Source organism: Neovison vison, chromosome 2, assembly GCF_020171115.1.
Source record: "Neovison vison isolate M4711 chromosome 2, ASM_NN_V1, whole genome shotgun sequence".
NCBI classification, from domain to species: Eukaryota; Metazoa; Chordata; class Mammalia; order Carnivora; family Mustelidae; genus Neogale; species Neogale vison.
In genome coordinates this window covers 18380775-18400593 of record NC_058092.1, presented here as the reverse complement: position 1 = coordinate 18400593, position 19819 = coordinate 18380775, and the positions used below count along the sequence as shown (strand labels likewise).

Here is a 19819-nt window from a genome sequence, read left to right as displayed (position 1 = left end):
GCTCCAAGTCCTGGCAAGCTTTGAAGCTGAGACTTGGATATTTCACAGATGGCAAGTATGAGGCCCACAAAGAGGACGAGACTTGCCAAGGGCCCCCAATGAGGGGTCTCCAGGCCTTATTTTTCCAGTGTGACAGAAGCGATAGCTCGCATGGATGGAGCACCCCCTATATGCCAGGGGTTGCTAAGCACCTTACACACATTTCTGTGAGGAGGCCACAATCCTTAGCCCCACTTTACGAATGAAATCAACAAGAGCCAGAGAGGTTTCAAGCAACGTCCCCTAGCTCACGGTAGGTGGTGGAAAAAGGAAAACAGGCAGTGGAACTGCATATCCCAGGCTCCTTCCACAACCAGGGAACTTCCTAGAAGGTTTTCCATGTCACCTATGTCCTGTGTCTGGCACACTTGGGGGATCCCACCCCATCCCAGGCACCAGACTCTTGACGAATCAGACCTGACCTTGTAAACTCTCTGGTCTATGGGGAGACATATGCAAGCACCCTGCTACCACCAATGCTTTTAGAGTGCACCCCTAGGGGTCACAGGCAGCCAGAGGAGGGCGCCCTGACGCAGGGTCGTTTTGATGCCATGATCTCACTCTCAGGGGCAAAGGATGCTGGTAGGAGGAGTGGCTCCCAGGTCCTGAGAGCTGTGGGCCCCAGTTTGGGTCCTTGCTTACCCAACTCTGCGTCAAGGTACAGCCAGACCTCCTGGCTTCCTCATGCTGCTGTGGACAATGTGAGCTGCTCTTAGCTGGGAGCCATTCCAGAGAAAGTGGGAGATTGGTGCACCAGTCCACCAGAAGAGGGAAAGGACATGTCTAGCCATAGAAAACGGGAAGGAAGAGGGTATCCACGTGTCCCACGTAAGGGAGTGGGAGCTGTCCAACTGCCTCTCGAAATGGTAAAAAGAAAAACAGAAAGAGAGGTGGCCCTAGGTCTGTTGGTCAGGGATGGGGAGGCTGTAAGTTAGCCACTGGTAGAAATTGGGAATGGGCTGGCCTGTTCTTCTGTGTGTCCTCCTCCGGCCCCTCAGGACGAGGAAGGAGAGGACTGTGCATTTCTGGCAGGGAGAACGCTCTGTGGGTCCAGTGCCACAGGGACCGTGGGGTGCCAGAGAAGCATCCGTGTCCATCAGAGCAAGTAGGGCAGCCTTTGGTCTGACACAAAGCCATAGGTTTATTCTGGCCGCGTAGATGGTGAGGAATTGTCCAGAACGTCTGCCCAGAAAGCGCAGTTCCTAGGAGGCGGCCCGTTGTGCCTGGACACGCGACCGAAACTGGCACATATCTGTGGGCTGGGCCTGGCCGGGCAACTCCGCTGCGGGCAGAGTGCAGGCGCCAACTAGCGGTGGCTCCTGAAACTGCTCCCCGCCCGGAGGGCCCGGGCGACCGCAGGCTGGAGCCCCAAGCGTCCCCGGGTTCCCGCGCCCACACGCCCACACGCAGTGAGTACCCTCCGGAGGGCTGGAGCCACGCCGGATCCTGTGCCAGGTGCCGAGACCCACAGGAACCGCATTTTCAGGATGTCCGTTTGTGAACCCACCGTAGGATGAGGGAGAAATCAGGCGGAGGGGCAAGTAAGGGCACGGGTGCAAACCGAAACCACTAGACGAATCGAATTTACAAACCTCTGATACAGCGGGTCCTGGCCCTACAGCCGCTCCAGGGCCACACGGGTCGCGCCCCCCCCCACACCCCGGCCCTGGGCCGTACCTGGCCACAACTTGGTGGGCCTTTTGGCGGGAAGCTCCCTGAGGTCCGACGCGCCAACGCCCCGGTACCTCGTTTTTTTCTGGTTCCGCCGCTACTGCCTCCCGGTTTGGGAGAGTGCAAGGGCCGTGGCCCCGACGATCTGCAACTCCGAGATGCAGGCTCTCTAAATAGATCCCGTAGGGTCCTTCGCTGTCCCCGCCTTAGAAATGGCCCGAGGGGCTGACGTGAGGCGACGACAGGGTCAGGGACCAGCTCTCCAGGTGGTCGAGGTTGTGCCGGAGCCTCTCCTCCCTGAAGCGCGCGCGGGTCTTGAATTCGTTCCGCAACGACGAAATGGCGCGCACTGGGCCGGGGTCAGATCCCGGCCGCGATCTGGCGGCCACTTTCGGATTCTATCCTTCTTCGCTTCCGAGGCTTGGAATTTGTTGCACTGCACCTGTCAAGCGCCGAGAACAACGAATACTCAGCCCAGTCTCCAGACGGCCGAGACTCGGTACGCCTTCGTCGGTTCCCTACACTCGAGGGAGCACCTCTGGGGCGTTAATCCAGAATGAATGGGGGCTTGATCTTTGCAGTTCTCCTCCCCGCTGCAGCTTGTCCTTAGGCCCGCTCGTTTGGCCTACGAGGCGGGAGAGGCCAGGGTTGCCTGCCGTGAGGCCCCGGGAGTCGATGGGCCGCGGGGGCGGGAGGGAGAGAGGTCTGCGTCCCTGTGGCGCGGCCGTAGCACACCGCCGGGTAAGACGGAGGCGCAGGCCCTCGGGGGGCCGGTGCGCATCCACGCCGAGGAAGAATTGCCTCCTCTGGAAGCCGGGGCCCTTGGCTTGGCAGCCATCCCCTCGTTCTCCGCACGCTTGTCTTCCTGCCGTGGACTCGCGTCCTCTTGCGCGATGCGAGACCGTGGCTATATGCGCGGGGCAAAAATCAGGGGGGAACACTCGCGTTTTCCAGGCTCCATCGTGTTTTTCAAAGAATTACGGGCCGCCACAACGAAGGACGACGAAGCGAGGCCTGCGCGGTCCCGAAAGTTGCTTTGGGGGATCGGAGAGGAACGGGGTTTGTCACCGCCAAGCCAGATTCCAGACCCCCCCCCCCCGCCGCCCCGGACACCCGTCTGTCCCTGGTCGGCAACCGGGCCATCGAGGCCGGGCCCAAAGCCGCGCTGCGCTGGGAGCTGCAGAGGCAGCTGGTGGTCGTGGAATCTCGTGTGTGGTGGAAGCCCTTGGGCCGGAATAATTTGCGGGACTGCGGGGGACGCCGGGCGCGGGGTGAAAAACCTCTTGGGGTCGGCTCCCCGCTCGATGTCACCGGCCTTGGAGCCCCCACGTCCCGCAGCAGAGAGTACAGGCATCAGAGGCCGAAAGCAGCCGGAGCGGGGAAGGCCCAGCTACCGGCAGCGGGGAAAGGGCGCGAGAAGGGAAGCTGCGGCCCCCGAATTAGGGAGCCGCCGCCCAAGAGGCAGCCGCCCAGGAGCCCTCTGGAGGGCCCGGGCGTTTTAACCAAATTTTTAGCATTGACCCCGGGGCCCCCGAACTTTCGAGGAGCTCTGGGCTAACGCGCCGGGCCCCCAGACCCGGGCGTCCTCCCCGGGGCGGGGCCTTCCGCCCCTCCCCGTTGGGCGGCCTTCGGCGGTCCCCGTTCCTCCCCCACGAGCGCGGCCGAGGTGCCGGCGATGGGGCTCCGATTGGCTGCGCGACGCGTCGCTCGGGCCGGCCCCGCCCCCGCGGGCCCCCGGTTACTAACCCCGCGCGGGCCGGCCCGGCGCCGCCACTCGATTCTCGAGGATTTGTTCTGGGCTGCGGCCGCGCAGTCGGTGGGGCGGCCGCAAGAGCGGGCTGCGGGGGCGGGAGGCGGCGGCGGCGGCGGCACAGCCCGCGCGGGCCCCGCGGCGGCCGAGCCAGACGTCCCGCAGCTAGGGGCGGCCGCAAGCCGGGCCGCGAGGCCAGGATGCGGGACTAGCGGGCAGGGCTGCGCGCGGCCGTCGGGGCTGCGAGGCCTCTCGCTGCGGGCGGGCCCCCGGCGGGGCGTCCCCGGGCGCCGCCCCCTGCGCCCTGAGGCCGCGGCCCGGCTGCTTCTGCTTTCCCGCTTCTCGCGGCAGCGGCGGCCGAGGAGGCGCCCGCGCCGGCCGCCCCCGGGGGAGCCGCGCCGCCGCCGCCCGCCCGGCGCCCTGACGGCCGCTGTTATGCGTATTCCTGTAGACCCGAGCACCAGCCGCCGCTTCACACCTCCCTCCACGGCCTTCCCCTGCGGCGGCGGCGGCGGCGGCGGCGGCAGCGGCGGCGGCAAGATGGGCGAGAACAGCGGCGCGCTGAGCGCGCAGGCGGCCGTGGGGCCGGGCGGGCGCGCCCGGCCGGAGGTGCGCTCGATGGTGGACGTGCTGGCGGACCACGCGGGCGAGCTCGTGCGCACCGACAGCCCCAACTTCCTCTGCTCCGTGCTGCCCTCGCACTGGCGCTGCAACAAGACGCTGCCCGTCGCGTTCAAGGTGAGTGCGGGACCCGGGGCGGGGGGACGCCGGCCCTGGCGATCCGGGCGTCTCAGCGGCAGGACCCACGGGCCCCGGGGCCCCGGCCGGGGAAGGCAGGGGAACGTGCCTGCTGCCTCGCCGCGAGAACCCAGCGGCCGTGCCCAGAGCGCTTTTGGTCTCCCTGCGCGCTCCGCCAGGGGACTTCGGCGTTCCCCCTCAGATGCACCCAGCATGGATGGCTTTTCGGGGCGGCGGGCGGGGGTTGTCCCCTCCACCTTCGGGGAGCCCGGCTGAAAGACGCTGATGAGGAAACGGGCGGATGGGGCTTCGCTCCTCCCCAGTCGGGATCCCTCCGACACAGCCTTGCGGGCAAAGGGGAAGAAGAGCCCCGGGACCAGGGCGAGGCCCCGGAGGTGGGGTGCGGAGGGTGGATAGGGCCTAACCTCCCCTGCCAGCACCCCTCCTCCTGCACCGCTTCAGAAACACTTCCTGCTCACACCCTCCATCTCTGGCTTCCGAAATTTTACACCGGGCGACTCTAGGGCTGAGAAGGGGGACACCGAACCCTAAACGTTTGCGGCAGGAATCCCGAACGCCCGGGCAGAAATGGGGGGGCGCTCCCACCCCTGGCACCCCCCCAGTCATTCAGAGGATCTTTTTCTCTTTGCTAGGGAGTAGGCGACTGTTTCATTTTCATTTTTTTAAGGGGGCAGCGAGATGAAACGAAAACGCCTTGGTTTTCCCCTAAACCTCTCACAGCTGCCGTGAGAAAGGGCAGGGCAGGAAGGGCCAGCGGCTGGGGGTGGCGGGTGCCCGAGGTGGCTGGAAACAGCGGCTCCTGGCAGCTGAGGCCGTCCTTGCTCCCATTAAGACGACTCCAAATTGGGGAAAAAAAAAAAAAAAAGGATGAGTGGCTCTTGGAGGTCTCCCGGGTGACATCTTAAAATGCCAGTGGGGAAACTCTCCCGGGGAGGAGGGGGAGGGGGAGGCCCGTGTGACTTTAATCCTCAGATCGGAGGTTTTACTGTCACTTGGAGCTTAAAAGGAATCTTTGAAATTAAAAGAAGACAGGATGTTGACAGGAAATCTGGCCTTTTTAATCAGACCCCAAACATTTTCTCCTTGAAATTTTTACCATCTGGATCCCTAGTCCCTGCACACGGTGGCCACGTTTAAATGGCTGTGACTACATTTGCAGCGTGATTCCTTTTCAAAAGGCATCTGCCTCTGCCCGCTGCTTGGGGTGAGGGGTGGGGGAGATCATATTAGGGGGGCATCTCCTCCCCCACCATGCAGTTCCCAGCAGGTGCGTTCTCCTATTGAAAGCCCCTCTTTCACTTTAAAGGGGTTTTCTGTACAACCCCTCTCAAAACACCGGTTTGTTTTATATTTTGCATTTTCCCTGCATAACGAATTCAGTCTCTGCAGAGGCCGGCAGACTGGGCCGGGGCCACATTTCAGGGCCGAATTTTATACCCCAAATGGCTCTAGTTTTAATTCAGCATGGGAAGCCCGTCCTGTTATTATTGCTGTTGATATTATTTTTACTTAGGGACGTGGTTGCTAGGAGCACGTTGATTCCTCTTTTGCTCAGGCCCAAGGAAAGAGGGGAACTGCACCCCACGCCACAGTGATCAAGCTCATTCACAGCTCTCACGCAGATTTCATTGCAAGGATAATTTCTTAGGACATGACTTAACCAGTTGAGCTAGAATTTGGGTGTGAAAGGTGGAGATTTCGGCTTCTTGTCTTTGTTTTTTTGGGGGGGAAGGTGTCCGTTGGGGTTTAGCCTTTTCTCCGCTCTGCTTTTGAGAAATCCTGCAGTGCGCCTGGGACCTAGGGGAGCTGCCTGGCCCCTCCCCGCCTCTCCCTGGCCTCCCCTACCCTTCTAAGCTGTCCCCCTACCCCTGTGCCTTCAGGTAGTGGCGCTGGGGGACGTGCCCGATGGAACAGTGGTGACCGTGATGGCTGGCAATGATGAGAATTACTCTGCGGAGTTGCGTAATGCCTCGGCGGTCATGAAGAACCAGGTGGCCAGGTTCAACGACCTTCGCTTCGTGGGCCGCAGTGGGCGAGGTGAGCTGCAGGGAGTCTGCGCACCCTGACACCAGCAATGGCAGAGGTCTAGGAAGGAAGCTGAGAGCAAGCCCTTGGGGTCCCAAATGAGAGCCCCAAAAACAAGTGCCCAGGCCCGGCTTGGTCTCAGACAGCGGTTTGGAGCCCCATGGGAGTGTCACAAAACCCTTTGAGGATGCGGGTCCTTGGCCAGAAAAAGTCACAATTGGCTTCCAGCTTCTGGGGTTTACTAACTCTTGTAGCTGTCTGCGTCACCCCTCTTTCCCGATGGTTGAATGTTCTGGCCTCATAAAGACACTAGGAAGAGATCACGGATTAAGGAGGACCTCGTAGGTCTGTGGCAAGTGGGCTTAGCAGCAGGCTTAGACGTATGGCTGATCTGCGGGGGCCCAAGCACCCTAGCCACTCTCCCCACGGGGCTGGGATCTCCCCAAGCTTCAAGTTTTGAGCCAGACCCAGCTGTGGTCTCCCCAAGTCACAGTTTCCCCAGCCCTGTGAGCCTTAAGGTGGTTGAGGAGAGACACAAATGCAATGTGGGGAAAGCAAAGCAGGAAAGCCTGCAGGCTGCCACCCACCCCCCCACCCCGCCCAGAATCGTAGCCCAAGCCCTGAGTGCCCCCCTGCCTGTGTGATTGGCCTCTGGCAATAGGAAGGAAGGCAGGACCAGTCCGCCTGCTGTGGCTCCTGCCCCAGGGCTCTCCGGTGGGAGGCTGCTAGGACCCGAAACCCATCATCACTTCTGGGTGGAGAAGCCCTAGAAACCCTGCCCCAGCGAAATGGAGGCTCAAGGACTCGCTGGCCCTTTAAGACCAGCCTGCTGAAAAGCCAGGAGTGCCCAGTCGCAAGACCCAGCCTGCCCCTCCAGTTGGGTTAAGAAAGTACGCTAGGCTCCCTCTGCCCCCAGCCTCCACAGAGGCTGAGGCAGAATTGTACTTTTCATCACCAATAAACAAGACCTTCTCGAGGTTTTCGTTTGCTCCCAGCCGACAGCTCTGCTCAGCAGTGGGCATCTGGGCACCATTTTTTCCTCTCCAGCCGTTCAATGTATACATACAAATGTCAAACATATTTTGACTTTTCAGCATTAATTAAAACCAGGGCATTATTTGCATGTAATAACTGTTTACTTGTTACTTTTTATGAAACTGAAATAGTTTACATTCTTTCAAACATTTCCTGTTCCTGTTGGCTCTCTTCCCCATGCACAGATTTCTTTCAAACGTTGCCCTTAACTGGTTGCAGGTTGATGGATGGAAAATGTTTGCTTTTATGAATTAAGCTTTCATTGCTGCTCCTAATTAGTCTCCAAGCCCCTTTTGTCATCCCCGATCTCTCCAGCCTTTTGCAACTTAATCCCAGCTGCAACCCTGAGTGGAGAGTCACTGGCCACCGGTTGGTGGCTGGCAGGGATGCAGCTTGAATTTGGGGCGGTGACCAGGTGTGCAGGCCAGGTGGCATGAGGATATGGATGGGGGGTGGGGAGTAGGGAGGCCCGCCCCCCTAGCTGCAGCCCCTGAAGGAACAGGCAGAAGGGGAGGTCCGTCCCGGGAGCCCAGAGAAGCATCAGGAACATGGAACCTTACTCCCTGTCCTGGGAGGTGAGATTGAGAAAGAGAAGACACGGTGATCCCAAGTGACCAAGGGCACGGCTGGCTGGCTGGCTGGACTTTTTGCAGCGTAAAGTGATTTCTTTGTGGCATTTATGCTCACGGACCTGCACTCACCCTGCAGGACTTTGGGGGAGAGAAGTGGGTTTGCAAATCATCCTTTAGCTGGTGCGCTTAAAGCAGGCAAGGCTGAGGCTGGGGTTATGGCTCTGGAGGACGCAGGAGGCCATTTATAAATCATTCTCACAGCCTTCTCCCATCAGTCTCCCTGGTCCCGGGCGGGGGCAGGAAGGGGCCTGAGCCGGAGTTCCAGTACCTGGGGACTTGAGCAGACTCTCAGACCTCAGAGTCTGACAGTATTGAACAACGTGGACTCGACAACCAGCACAGCTGGATTCAGTCCTAACTCCGCCGGTGACTTGCTGGATGACATGGGGCAAATGGTTAAACCTGTCTGTGCCTTAGTTTCCCCAGCTGTATAAGGGGGCAATAAGGACCCCTCTCTCCCGAGGTTTTATAAGGATTAAGGAAATTGGCCCCGGTGTATCACTTGGCACGTATTGAGAGGTGGACACGGGTTACAGATTTTGTTACATCGAACGCCTATGACTGGAGATCTTTGAAGTTCCTTTGAGTGGTATAGTCACTGATTCTGTGATTATGGTGCGGTTTGGGCGGGGGTGGGGGAAACCCAGAAGGTGTGAATTGTGGAGTGGGAGAAGTGGAGGCGGCTGGCAGTGAGAAGGAGGGCACAGGGGTCCTGTGGCCCTCAGCAGCCCGTCCGCTGTGCCCCTGCTGCCCACTGGGAAATTCCCACCAAGAGGACAAATCAGTGATTGACCCGGACAGTGGGGCGCTTCGAGAGTTGAGACAGGTTGGAGTTTGGGACCCGGAGCCATTCCCTGGCCCTCGGACTTCTGCCAAGATCGAGAAGCCAGACGGAAACTTCTGTTTGTTTCCTTGTTTCTTATTCCTTGATGCTGTCTTAATTCCAGGAAGATAGGTTTCCATGGAGGACATAGACACCACCACCACAGAGCCCTCATGATAAGCCTGAAGATGGGAAAGAAACAAGGGAGGGAAAGAAACCAAGTCACTGGTGTGTCCTGCTGTGATTAGGGCCGAGATTCCCACCCTTCTTACAACAAATACTATATAACGCACTTTTCATTGTCCTACAATGATATGTGTAACTAATGGAACCTACCTACTTATGTGCAGTTTCAAAATCCATAGAAGTCCATAGCTTTCATGGAGAAAAAAAAAAAAAAGAAAGTGATTTATGATAAAATATTCATCTGAATATATAAATGTGGGCTGAGACCGCCCTGTGGTGAGTGGGAGGTTGGCCAGCCAGCAGAAGCCCCGGGAGCGCCGCAGCAGACCACCAGCCCGGGCGTGCGGGACTCAAGAGTCCACTGCCTTCGACGACATGGTTTTCTGAAGGGGCGAACAGTGCTTGGCAAAGTTCTGAACAAAATTTCGGGGGGGGGGGGAACTGTCTTCCATCCTGGAAAATTCAACAGATACTAAAAGTTTGCAAAAAAACTTGGTTTTATGTTATGTAAAACTGAGTTAGGCTCATGGCTCGGAGAATCTTTGTAACAGGTGTTTCACACACAGGAGGAATGATTGCCTGGGTGCCCTGTACCCAGCTGGACTGATGCCTCCTCCGCTCCTCTCCACCCCCCTCCACACCCCCTACACCCCTCTGGAGGACCACATGCCACAAATTCCCAAAATGTCCTCTAGGAGGCAGCCTAGGTGAACATGAAAACAGCGGGAGCTCCTGAACAGTCATTAGCTATTTGAAAAGAAATCCTAGTAGGTAGAGGGAGATTTGAGGAGAGATGTGTGGGTGTGGCTTATAGATTTCTTGACCAATGTCCAGAATACCCAGAGGTCCCCTGAGATGTGTTCCTCCTATCCATGAGGCCCCCATGATGGGGTTTTATGACATGAGAACCCGGGCTGAGGGGAACAGGGACTGGCCCAGAGCCACACTGCCAGACCCGGTTGTACGTGCTGATTGGTCTAGGGGCCCACGAGATTGTCTGGAGTCACCCAGGTCCCCGAGGGGTAGCTGTTTCCAGACTGGGACTTCTCCCCTCTGGCCGGGGCCAGTCCCCGGAGTGCCTTGGTTAGCAGTTCCTGGACTTCTGGCTGATGGCAGGTCTGCCTGAGGTTCCTGCACGAAGTCCTCTACCTTCTCCATCATCACCGCTTCCTGCCCTGAGACGGGGTGAGGTGGGAGGAGGCGTTCACCAGCAGGCAAAGAGAGAGAGCTGAGGGGCTCTCAGGGAGACAGCTTCCCCCCAACTCGTTCTGGGGACCCCTGCTTCCCATGGTACCTGATACACACCCCTCCCTTCCACTCTTGTTCCCAGGTCCCAGCCCCTGCCTTTTGTCCTCCCTCCCTCCCTTTGGGCACCAGGGAGGGGTGGTGCCAGGCCTGGAAAGCAGGAGGAAGCTGTGGAGGAGGGCTGATGACCTCAGGGGTAGTTTGTGGTTTGCTGCCTGGTGAGAGTGGAGGCCTCTCACTGCCCAGGAGCAGGTCCTTAGTATGGGGCTGAGGCGGGGGGAGGGGTGCTGGGGGGGAGGCGGTGGACTCCAGCACATTCTAACCTTTCTGGCCCTGCCTAGATACTGTTGACCTGGATGACTCATTGCCCCTCTGTGAGTCTCAGTGTTCTCATCTGTAAAATGGACATGGTTGTCTCTCCCTTAATGATTTTAACAAACATTTCTTGAGCACCTACTATGTGCCAGATGCTGTCTTAGGGGTTAGGACACAGCAGTGAACAAGACAGAAGTTCTGGTGCCCAGGGAGTTTACCATCTAGTAGAGGGAGACAGAAAATAAGTAGAGGAATTGCCAAAAATAATTAGCATGATGGGGGAAGTTGGAGCAAGTAGGGAGGGAGCAGGAGGGTCCCTGATGTTTCACACTGAGTTTCTTAACCTTTTTTTTTTACCCCATGGGTCAACTTGACAGTTTCAGAATAATGTGTTTTAAAGAATAAAATGAAATACAAAGGATTACAATGGAAACCAATTATAATAAAACACAGTTAGCAAAATGTCTAAAAAAATTGGGATAAATGTGCTCTTTTATTAGTGTATTAAATAATAAGATGTGGCAATGGGTCTGATGACGACCGTGATTTTGAAGTTGTGACGAGCATAAAAGATATTTAGAGAAATTTGCAATGTCTGTAATGTGATATGTAAATATCTGTGACGTCTATTGGTGACAAGGTCACAGGGACTTCTGTAATACCTCTGTGGTTTTTTGCCCATGGCCATACTTGAAGGAGATACTAAATTGCAGCCAGAGGTTAGAGACAATATAGCCGTCTTTTTTTTTTTTTTTTTCCTGTCCCTGTTCACAGGGCCCACATAATCCTAAGAAGAAGCCCCAGATGCCAAGTTTAAAATGCCTGTTTTAGATAAAGTGGCCAGGGAGGGCTTCACCGGGGAGGTGACTTTTCAGTAGAGACCCAAGGGAAATGAGGGAGACACAGGAGCACTTAAGTAATTGGGGCCCATTTGACTTGGCACCCTGTAGTGTCTACACAGTGATAGGGAGACTGGCAGGGGAGGAAAAAGTCCAGGAGAAAAATGACCAGAGAGTGGGGAAGGCAGATCCCAGGAAGGGGAGGTGGGCCCTGCCTAGCATTTCCCTAGACCTTATATACTTTGGTTTCCAGAAACCATGGGAAGTGCCCCCTGTAGTCTGCGAGTGAGGGGTTCGATCTCCTCTGATCCAGGACTCCAGGGGCAGGGGCTGTACATTTCCATCCCTGCCTTCAGTGGGCTGGCTCAGGAAGATTCTTCCAGAAGGGCCCCACTTTGGCCCAGTTTGAGTCACGCCTCAATTTAAACCACCCCATTTATACACCAGTTCTTCGGTGTCTCAGAAGAACCCCTGGGGTTCCGTGGTACGGTCCTGGAAGCCTGGCTGGTTTACTTTCGTTCTGGATTTTCCTGTTTCTGGGGCTCGAGTTTTCACATGATCACCGGATCCAGCCTGGCAAGGAGAACCACAAGCTATCCTTCCCTGCCCTGAGTTTTCATCTCCCGCTGGTGAAAGGGGGGTAGCAAGACTGCCTGCCCACCTTGGAGAGTTGCCAGAGTGCAGGGACTGGACTCCTGTGCTGTCCCTTTGCGGGTAGCCTCCCTCAGCTGCCCGCCCTGGGCCAGCCCTGGTGGACACAGGTGCACTGGGCCACAGGCCCCTGCCCTTAGGGAGTCCCTGATTGATAACTGACGTCCAGAGATAGGGATGCTCGGAGGCGGAGAAGGAGGAGGCCAAGCTTAGAGGAGATGGGCGAAGCCCTCACCCCAGCCTCCCCAATCTCATACAGTGTGGGGGACTTGATGCTGATAGAGAAGAGGGCCGGAGAGAGGGACGACTCCTCCTTCAGTGAAGCTGATGGGAGAATTGGGTTGCCCATATCTTTACCTTCTACCAAACCCACCAGTTAAACTCCCAGAAGAATCAAGGAATTAAAGGTGGAAGGTAGCGAGAACGCTGTTTATCGAAGGTAAACCTTTATCGGCTTGTTACAGTTCAGGTGGGGAGCGCTGCCCAAACATGAAACACTAGGAGAAATCACCAACAGGGGCAAGAGCTGGAAATGCCATACAGCTCGGTGTCAGAAGGCAGCATGTGAAGGCCACTGAGCTGAGAAGCTGGTTGCTAACCGGTTAACACAGGCTGATTTCTAAACGGAACTAAAACGCGAATGAGGAAAAAAATAAATAAAACGCGATTGAGGAAAGCATGAAGGAACCTGAAGTGATCATTTGTGTTGGGTTTGGGACAGACCATAAGCAGGTAAAAAGTTTCAATCTCCCTAGGCACGGCAGAGAGGCAGACTGAAGTCAGGAGTGTGATGGGCTGCTGGGATGGGCTGGGCTGGGCCAGGGGGGGGTGGAGGGGGTGACTCTCTTTGGGGCTCTGTCCACTCACTGGAACGATCAATGCCCCTGAATGCATCCCAGCCCTCTGATGCAACGAAATCACTCACCACTTCTTGGAATCTATTCTGAGGAAATAAGCAGAGATGGAGGCAAAGATTTTTGTAAACAAAAGGTCATTTTCGTTTTATTTTAAATGGTAAAAAAAAAAAAAAAGAAAATTATTATTTTAAAAGTTTTTCCTCTCAGGAATTTTGAATGGAGACTTTGGAGCCAAATGTCTATCTAAAAATAGAACAGAGCTCTGGAAATAACAGTTGCGTCTACAAATGAAATGCCGGCCGCTCCCCAGTCAGCGCTCTCCCAGCCCCCAACCCCCCAACCAGGAGTCAGCCAGGAGGAGGCTGCAGGGCCCGTGCACCAGGGAGGAAGGAGGCAGATAAAGAAAAGACGAGGCTTCTGTGGGTTGAAGTATTTTGCAGCATTAAAATGAAGTTTATGAAGGGTTTTTAATGACACCAGAAAGTGCTTACGATGTGAGGTTAAATGAAGAAAAACACAACCAGGGTATAAATATACGTATTTTGGAATCCTTGCCACTCTGTAAACATACATACCCACCCAAAAGGGACTAGAGCCAAAAACACCCAAATGTTAACAGTGTTTATCTCTGGGTTAGTGGAACTGTAGGTGATTTTTCTGTGCTTCCCTCCAGTTTTTTATAAAGTCATAATTACTTTCAGGAAAAGAAAATAGTATTTTTTTAAAAGATTTTATTTATTTGTTGGAAAGCAAGAAAGCATGAGCAGGAGTTGGGGGACAGACGGAGGGAGAGGGAGAAGCAGACTCCCCGCTGAGCAGGGAGCCTAACCCAGGACCCCAGGATCATAATCTGAGCCAAAGGCAAATTTTTAACAGACTGAGCCACCCGGGTGCCCCCCAAATCTGTATTTTTATGCATATTTTTATAAATATACTTCAACGCTCCCCACTCCAAAATCATGAAGGTCTCTGGGTAGAAGGAATGGTACAAAGGCAGGGAAGCAGGGAGGAAATGGCAGAGTACCCAGAGCATGGGGTGGGGGAGGATGATGCCAGACCTCTAAGGCCTTGAATGCCAAGGCCAACAGCTAGCCTTCACCTAGAGCCCCATCTGCTGCCAGGTTCAAAGGAGAGAGATCTGCCCCTTCTGGAAGGGAGAACAGAGTATTGTTAATCGCTCCAGGGGCCAACCTTCTGCCTTTATTCTCCACTCCCCCAGGGAAGAGTTTCACACTGACCATCACCGTGTTCACCAACCCCACCCAAGTGGCCACCTACCACCGAGCCATCAAGGTGACCGTGGATGGACCCCGAGAACCCAGACGTAAGTGCCAAAGTCACTGAGCCCCCTGGGTGGGGGAGAAGAGCCCAGTGTGGGTGGGAGTGGGGGGGGCAGGGATAGCAGCAGCCAAGGTCAGATAGATGGCACTGGATGCCTGGAGAATTCTTGCGTGGGATTGCAGTCCTGGGCTCCACATCCCAAAACACACCAGCAACACCTGACCCTCTGTGCTTAGCTCTGGACTCCTGGAGGCCAGCAAGGGTGCTGGGAGGGCAAAGGGCAGAATTAGCCTGACGCCCTTCCCTGAGGAACGCCTGCTCGTGGAAGGGTGGGCAGATGGACAGTTAGAGGGGTATGGACTTGCAGTTTGCGTCTGTTGAGGAAAGGGTTCAGGGAAGGAACAGGCTTCAGATAGGGTATTTGTGAGGGGAGGGGGGCCAGGCCAGGTTTGCGCTGCTCCACTCCAGCTTCCTCTGCCAGCGGCTGAGGGAGGAGCCATCAAAAACAGGAGCTGGTCTGGCTGCGGGGCCGGATCCCCTCCTTGGAAACTTTCTCTGGATCTGTTACGTGACTTAAGTCACACAGAGCCCAGGCACTCTGACCCCAAAACCCATACTCAGGAATGCAAATTGATTCTGCAAATATTTATTGAACACCTACTATGTGCAGGGAGTCCTGATGTGTGTGTTTTAGCATCAGAGTTGTGTTTCATTGCTTCTGCCTGCTGAAGGACCTGGAGTTTGCAGATTTACATCAGAGAAATAGGAGAGTGGGGCGGTTGCCGCAGAGTGGGCCAGAGGCTTGCGTTCCATGAATGAATGAATGAAACTGGCCCTCTCTGGACTGGCTGCTTTCCGACCAGCGTCCTGACCAGCGTGTTTGCCTGGACCGCCCCCGGATTTGCAGCATGCTCAGTGTGGGGTATGGAAAGTGGCCCTGACTTTCTCTCTGTGATAGTGGCCCTTTGCAGTTCAGAAAAGCCTCTCGCATTCATTATCTCGTGGGATCCTTGTGAGAGCAGAGCCAAATGGTCACCCTAGTTCCAGTGAGGAGAGATTCTAGGCCAGGGGATGTTGAGAACCTGCCAGGGCCTCCCATGGTCTGCTGAGAGGTGCCCTGTCTTCCTAGATACAGTCTTGGATTTCCATTCTAAGCTGGGTGGACTTGGGGCAGGAAGACAGAATGGGGACCTGAGCCCAGGAAGCTCTGAACAGGGGTGTGGCTATGCCAGGGTGTCATCAGTGAGGGCCACCCAGGCCTGCCCTGTGGGCTGGCCCCTTCCTTCTTGGGAATCGGGCTGGCTTGGCTCCCCATCTGTCCAATTCCTGGTCCCACTCCAGGGACTGGCCACCTAGGAAGGGCATAATGCTCGGCCTAGTGGCCCGGGATGACTCGCTGTAGGCTCTCAGGGCGCACCCTCCATCCTCCTGAGCTCCTGCATCTGGCCGTGAGGCTCGCAGGCTGACATCTGCTCCAGCCGTATTCCTATTGGGATTGGCCTTGGGTGGACCCATGCCTCTGGCCTTGGGCTCCGTAGCCTTGGACAGCCCATGAGTTCTTTTTGGCCTCAGTTTTGTTATCTGTGAACTGGGTCAGTGATCCCAAGAGTCTCAGGTGGTGATGGTTGGGAAGCCCTTGTGAGCTACAGGCCTCCATGGCACAGAGAACAAGTTCTGAGTCAGCCGGCCTGGCTGAAGGACCCCAGGCAAGTTACTGGCATCTCTGGGCCTCCACCCCTCCTCCCAGAAGTGGGGTGATACCCCCCACGCTGCGGGCCTAGAGATCAGTGACAGCATGTGGCTAGCATCTGGCTGTGGTAGAGGGAGGATCCGGGTGAGTCACTGGATCTACGGTGTCCTGTTATCCCCTGTACCTGACCGCTGCCATGCGTTCCCACCACCACCACCACCATTCGGGGACGGTGACCCTCTCTGGGTCAGCAGCAGCGTGGCTGCTGAGAAACCTAAGCCGTGGCCTTAGAGGGGTAATGGAGGTGACATGCCAGTCTGTCTCCAGGGGCAGAATCGGGGCAGATGGGAGCCACGGTTGGGCTCCGTGTGTTGATGCCGCCTTAGCAGCCACTCACAAAGCAGCCGGTCCATGGAGGCCTGCGAGCTGGGGCTCCTGGAGCTTGCTAGGAACGTTCCCTTGGGGCCCAGCAATGCCTGGAACCCCTCAGGGCCTCCACGTCCAGCCCTGCTCGGCCCAGAGCTGCCCACCCTCCCCCTGGAGGCCCCTGGATGAGGAGAGAGACTCAGCTCTGCCTTTGAGAGCCCCTAGTTCGAATCCTCTGCCTGCTCTTCTCTCCCCGGGTCCCCCAGACCTGAGACAGCCCTTCTGGGCAGTGAGCTGAGGAAGGAAGGGGTGACACAAGACAAAGCAGAAGAGGCCAGAGGGAGATGAGGCAGCAAGAGGAAGGAAAGGAAGCTGGGCCAGGAGATAGCCTGGAGTCGGAGGCTAGGCTGGCTCTGTGTGCTGAGGTGGTTGGCGCCCCTCTCGGCCTGGGCTTGGGTCAGACCCGTGGGTTTAAAGAGACTTGTTCAAACAAAATCTTAGCAGAAGCTGATTTCTAGAAAAGAGCCGCCATCGGGTGGGGTGGTGGGGAGCAGTTCTCCAGGCCGCCCGTCCCAAGGCCCTGCGTTTCTCCCGCCCCTCGCTGCCCACCCAGGCCCGCAGGTCAGGTCTCACCAGCACCCTGGCTTCTAACCCTGACCTGGACTTTAGTGTGTGACCTTGGACAAATCCTCTTCCTTTCTGGGCCTCTCTTTCCCCACCTACACGAGGTAAGAGACCAGCTCAACACTGCTGGTTGCTAGACGTTCCCCATGCATCAGGCCTGGTGCAAAGTCCCTGCTAACAGGTCCTCAGTCACCCCAGGAGGGGATAGGGCAGGATACAGAGCCCCTTGCTCAAGGGTGAGCTTCAGTGCCCCTCCCCAGGGGCTCCAGTCTAGGACTCAGGGAAGTGAGGGCCCCTTGGAAGGGCCTTCCCACCTCCCTGTGCTCATCTGTGAAATGGGGATGATAGTAGCTATTAATGTCTGTCCTGGGGAGGTGTCCTGGGCGTGAAAGGAGCTTGCAGCTGCCCAGCCGCGCAGGAAGTACCCAAACCCTCATGGATGATCACAGGATTTCCTTTCTGGGCTTTTCTCCCGCTTGGTGACTCCCAGCCCCATGTGAGGGCTGAGCCTTCTGTGCGGTGGGGTGGGGTGGGAGTAGGGCCTGGTCCTGGGAGCCAAGGAGTGGGAGTCTACCTATCCCTGAGGCCCAGCTGTGGGTTCTGTGGCTGGGTCGTTCCCCTCTGGTGCCCTGCAGAGCATGCCCGATCTGCAGCCAGGTGGCTGGCTGGGTTTGAAGGCTGGCTTGGTGGCTTCCTGCCTGTGTGGCCTTGGTTTCTGAGGTTCTCAGTGCTGGTGTCCCTCACAGTCACCAGGGGCTGGTTAAAAAAGCAGGTGGCTGAGCAGGATCCAGGATTCAGACAGGAGGCAGCTCAGGGCCTGGCACTTCTGGCAAGGACCGTGGTTTAAGAACCGTTCCCCCCATCTTCCAGGCTTAGCAGGTGCTGGTACCCAAAGGGTAGGACCCAAGTTCTTAATCCTGCCTGAGGCAGAGGGGGGTGGTTCAGGCACCCTGCCTGTGGGCCCTTTCTTCCCAAAAATGTAAATGGAATGATTTCAACAAATATTTTCCTGGGCACCTTTCATGTGTCTGGCACTGTTCTAGAAGCTGGGGATGCCACAGTGAATCCAGTAGACAGGCTCCGTCCCTCTTGGGTCTTAGACACTGGAGGTAGGGAAAGATGGTGAACAGTACTCTAGTCACCGTGGCCCACAGGGCCCCACCTGTTCTGTGTCCATTACCCCCTTCCTTCCTCCCTGCCATCCTCCTCCTTGCTTACCCCACTCTGGCCACCCCAGCCTCCTGGCTGGTCTTCCAACTGGGCAGCCACATCCCTGCCTCAGGGTCTTTGCACTGCTCTTCTTTCTCCCTGGAGCACTCCTCCCCAGACGCCCCTGGACGCATGGCTTGCTCTTTCCCACCCTGAATGAAGGTTTTACTCTAACTCCTCAGTGAGCCCTCTCCTGACATGTCGTTTCAAATCATACACACCCCTGCCCATACTTACCAGCCTCGATTTAACTTAGAGCCCCGATTACCTTCCAAGATGCTATAGAGTTCATTCATTCTTTTTCTTTCTGATCTCCCCTGACCAGTGTATATGCTCCACGGTCAGAGTTTCTTTCCTCTGCTTTGCCAGGTACTGACCTAGACCCCAAAATACAGACGTGAGCACTTAGGAGGTACTCGGTAACTCTTTGTTGAATAAATGAAAGAAATAAATGATTAACTGACTTAATTTCAGGTAGTGAGAGATCTTAGGAAGAAAAACAGAGCTGGGGGGAGTGGTGGAGAGGGCAGGGATGGGACGTGGGCAGGGAGCGGAGGTGACATTGGACCAGAGAGGTCTGAAGGAAGCAAGCCCAGAGCCAGTGGTTGCTGGGGGCCCCAGACAGCATGGGCAGGGGAAGTGATCCTAACTAAGCCTGTCTCTGGGCCTTTGAGGGTCCTAAAGTTGCCACAGTTTTGTTCTCAGCTCCAGGTGTGGGGAGGCAGAGGGACACCCAAGTCGTGGAGAGGCAACAGTTTCTGGCCCCGGCTCCCAGGATCCCCTAGATCCCCAGGGGAGTGCACCCAGCAGGAGGGAAGGGGTTAACCTCAGACCTCCCGGCTTCCCCTAATCAACCCCAGGCCTGCTGGAAGCCCCAGTTGCAGCCCTGGGAGGGAGCCGCTTGCCGCCCTGCCCGCTGGCCCCCCGCCAGCCCATTTCCCTGCCCAGCCACCGACCAGCTTTCATCTGCTCACAGGGGGCCGATTCAAGGCAGACCACCCGGGGCCCAGCACCCGCCCGCGATTCCGCGCGCGGTTGTTAAGAGTCGGGTGTAAATCTCCTGACAGGCCACAGAGCGGGCCTTGGGCCCGGGTGCCCCACCCCGCGGCTGAGCGGACAGTGGCTGCTGTGTCTGGGCTGTGACCGCACCAGAGCTGGGCCAGGCAGCCGAGGAGGCAGCCGAGTGTCTTCAGATGGGTGAAGGCCCCGTCACTGGGGCCCACATTGTTCCCGGCAGCCCATCCTGTTCCTGAGCCCTGCCCAACTCTGCTTCTCCCTGTTGCCTGCCCCCTTTGCCTCCTGTTCCTTTCCCACCCAGTGGAGGCAGAATGCTGAGCTGGCCTCCTGCCAGTGGAGCCTCACCGCCCGCCAACATAGCACTCCTCTCCTGGAGTTCTTGGGAAGCCAAGCTTCATGCAACATGCTGACAGTTACAGGTGTGACCTTGACCTCGTGTCTCCACTTTCCATCCTTAAAATGGGGCAACGGTCGCAGCCTCTCAGAGGGTTGTGACACTTGTAGAAGACAGGCACGGCCCACCTAGCACAGCGGTCCATGGTAGATGGTAGATGCCTGTGCAAGTGCTTGCCTCTCTCATCGCAGGGGCCGGCGGTAGGCCAGCATGAAGGCAGGGCCATGGCCCCGATGGTTCCCCCAGAAGCACCCAGTTCCTGGGAGGTGCGGGGACCCCATGTTGGCCCAGCTGGTGGTGATGAAGGATGTCCCGGAACTGGTGGTTAGGGATCCCCCAACCCAGAACCCAGCCCTTGTCATCTGCCTCCAATGCTGCGTGACCCTGGGTGAATCACCCAGTCTAGCTGGG

General features: G+C 56.9%; 1 protein-coding gene across 2 annotated transcripts in view; it reads left to right on the top strand.

Annotated features, from left to right (window-relative positions):
* RUNX3 (RUNX family transcription factor 3) overlaps positions 1 to 19819 on the top strand; it is a 59420-nt gene that overhangs the window by 27156 nt on the left and 12445 nt on the right. The window contains exons 2-4 of one of the 2 annotated variants that reach the window (XM_044237461.1): positions 3912 to 4198; positions 6100 to 6256; positions 14047 to 14151. In XM_044237461.1, the coding sequence (XP_044093396.1) occupies positions 3912 to 4198; positions 6100 to 6256; positions 14047 to 14151 (549 nt within the window). Of the gene's footprint in view, positions 1 to 3895; positions 4199 to 6099; positions 6257 to 14046; positions 14152 to 19819 lie in introns of those variants that run through there. The other variant, XM_044237462.1, reaches the window with a different exon arrangement.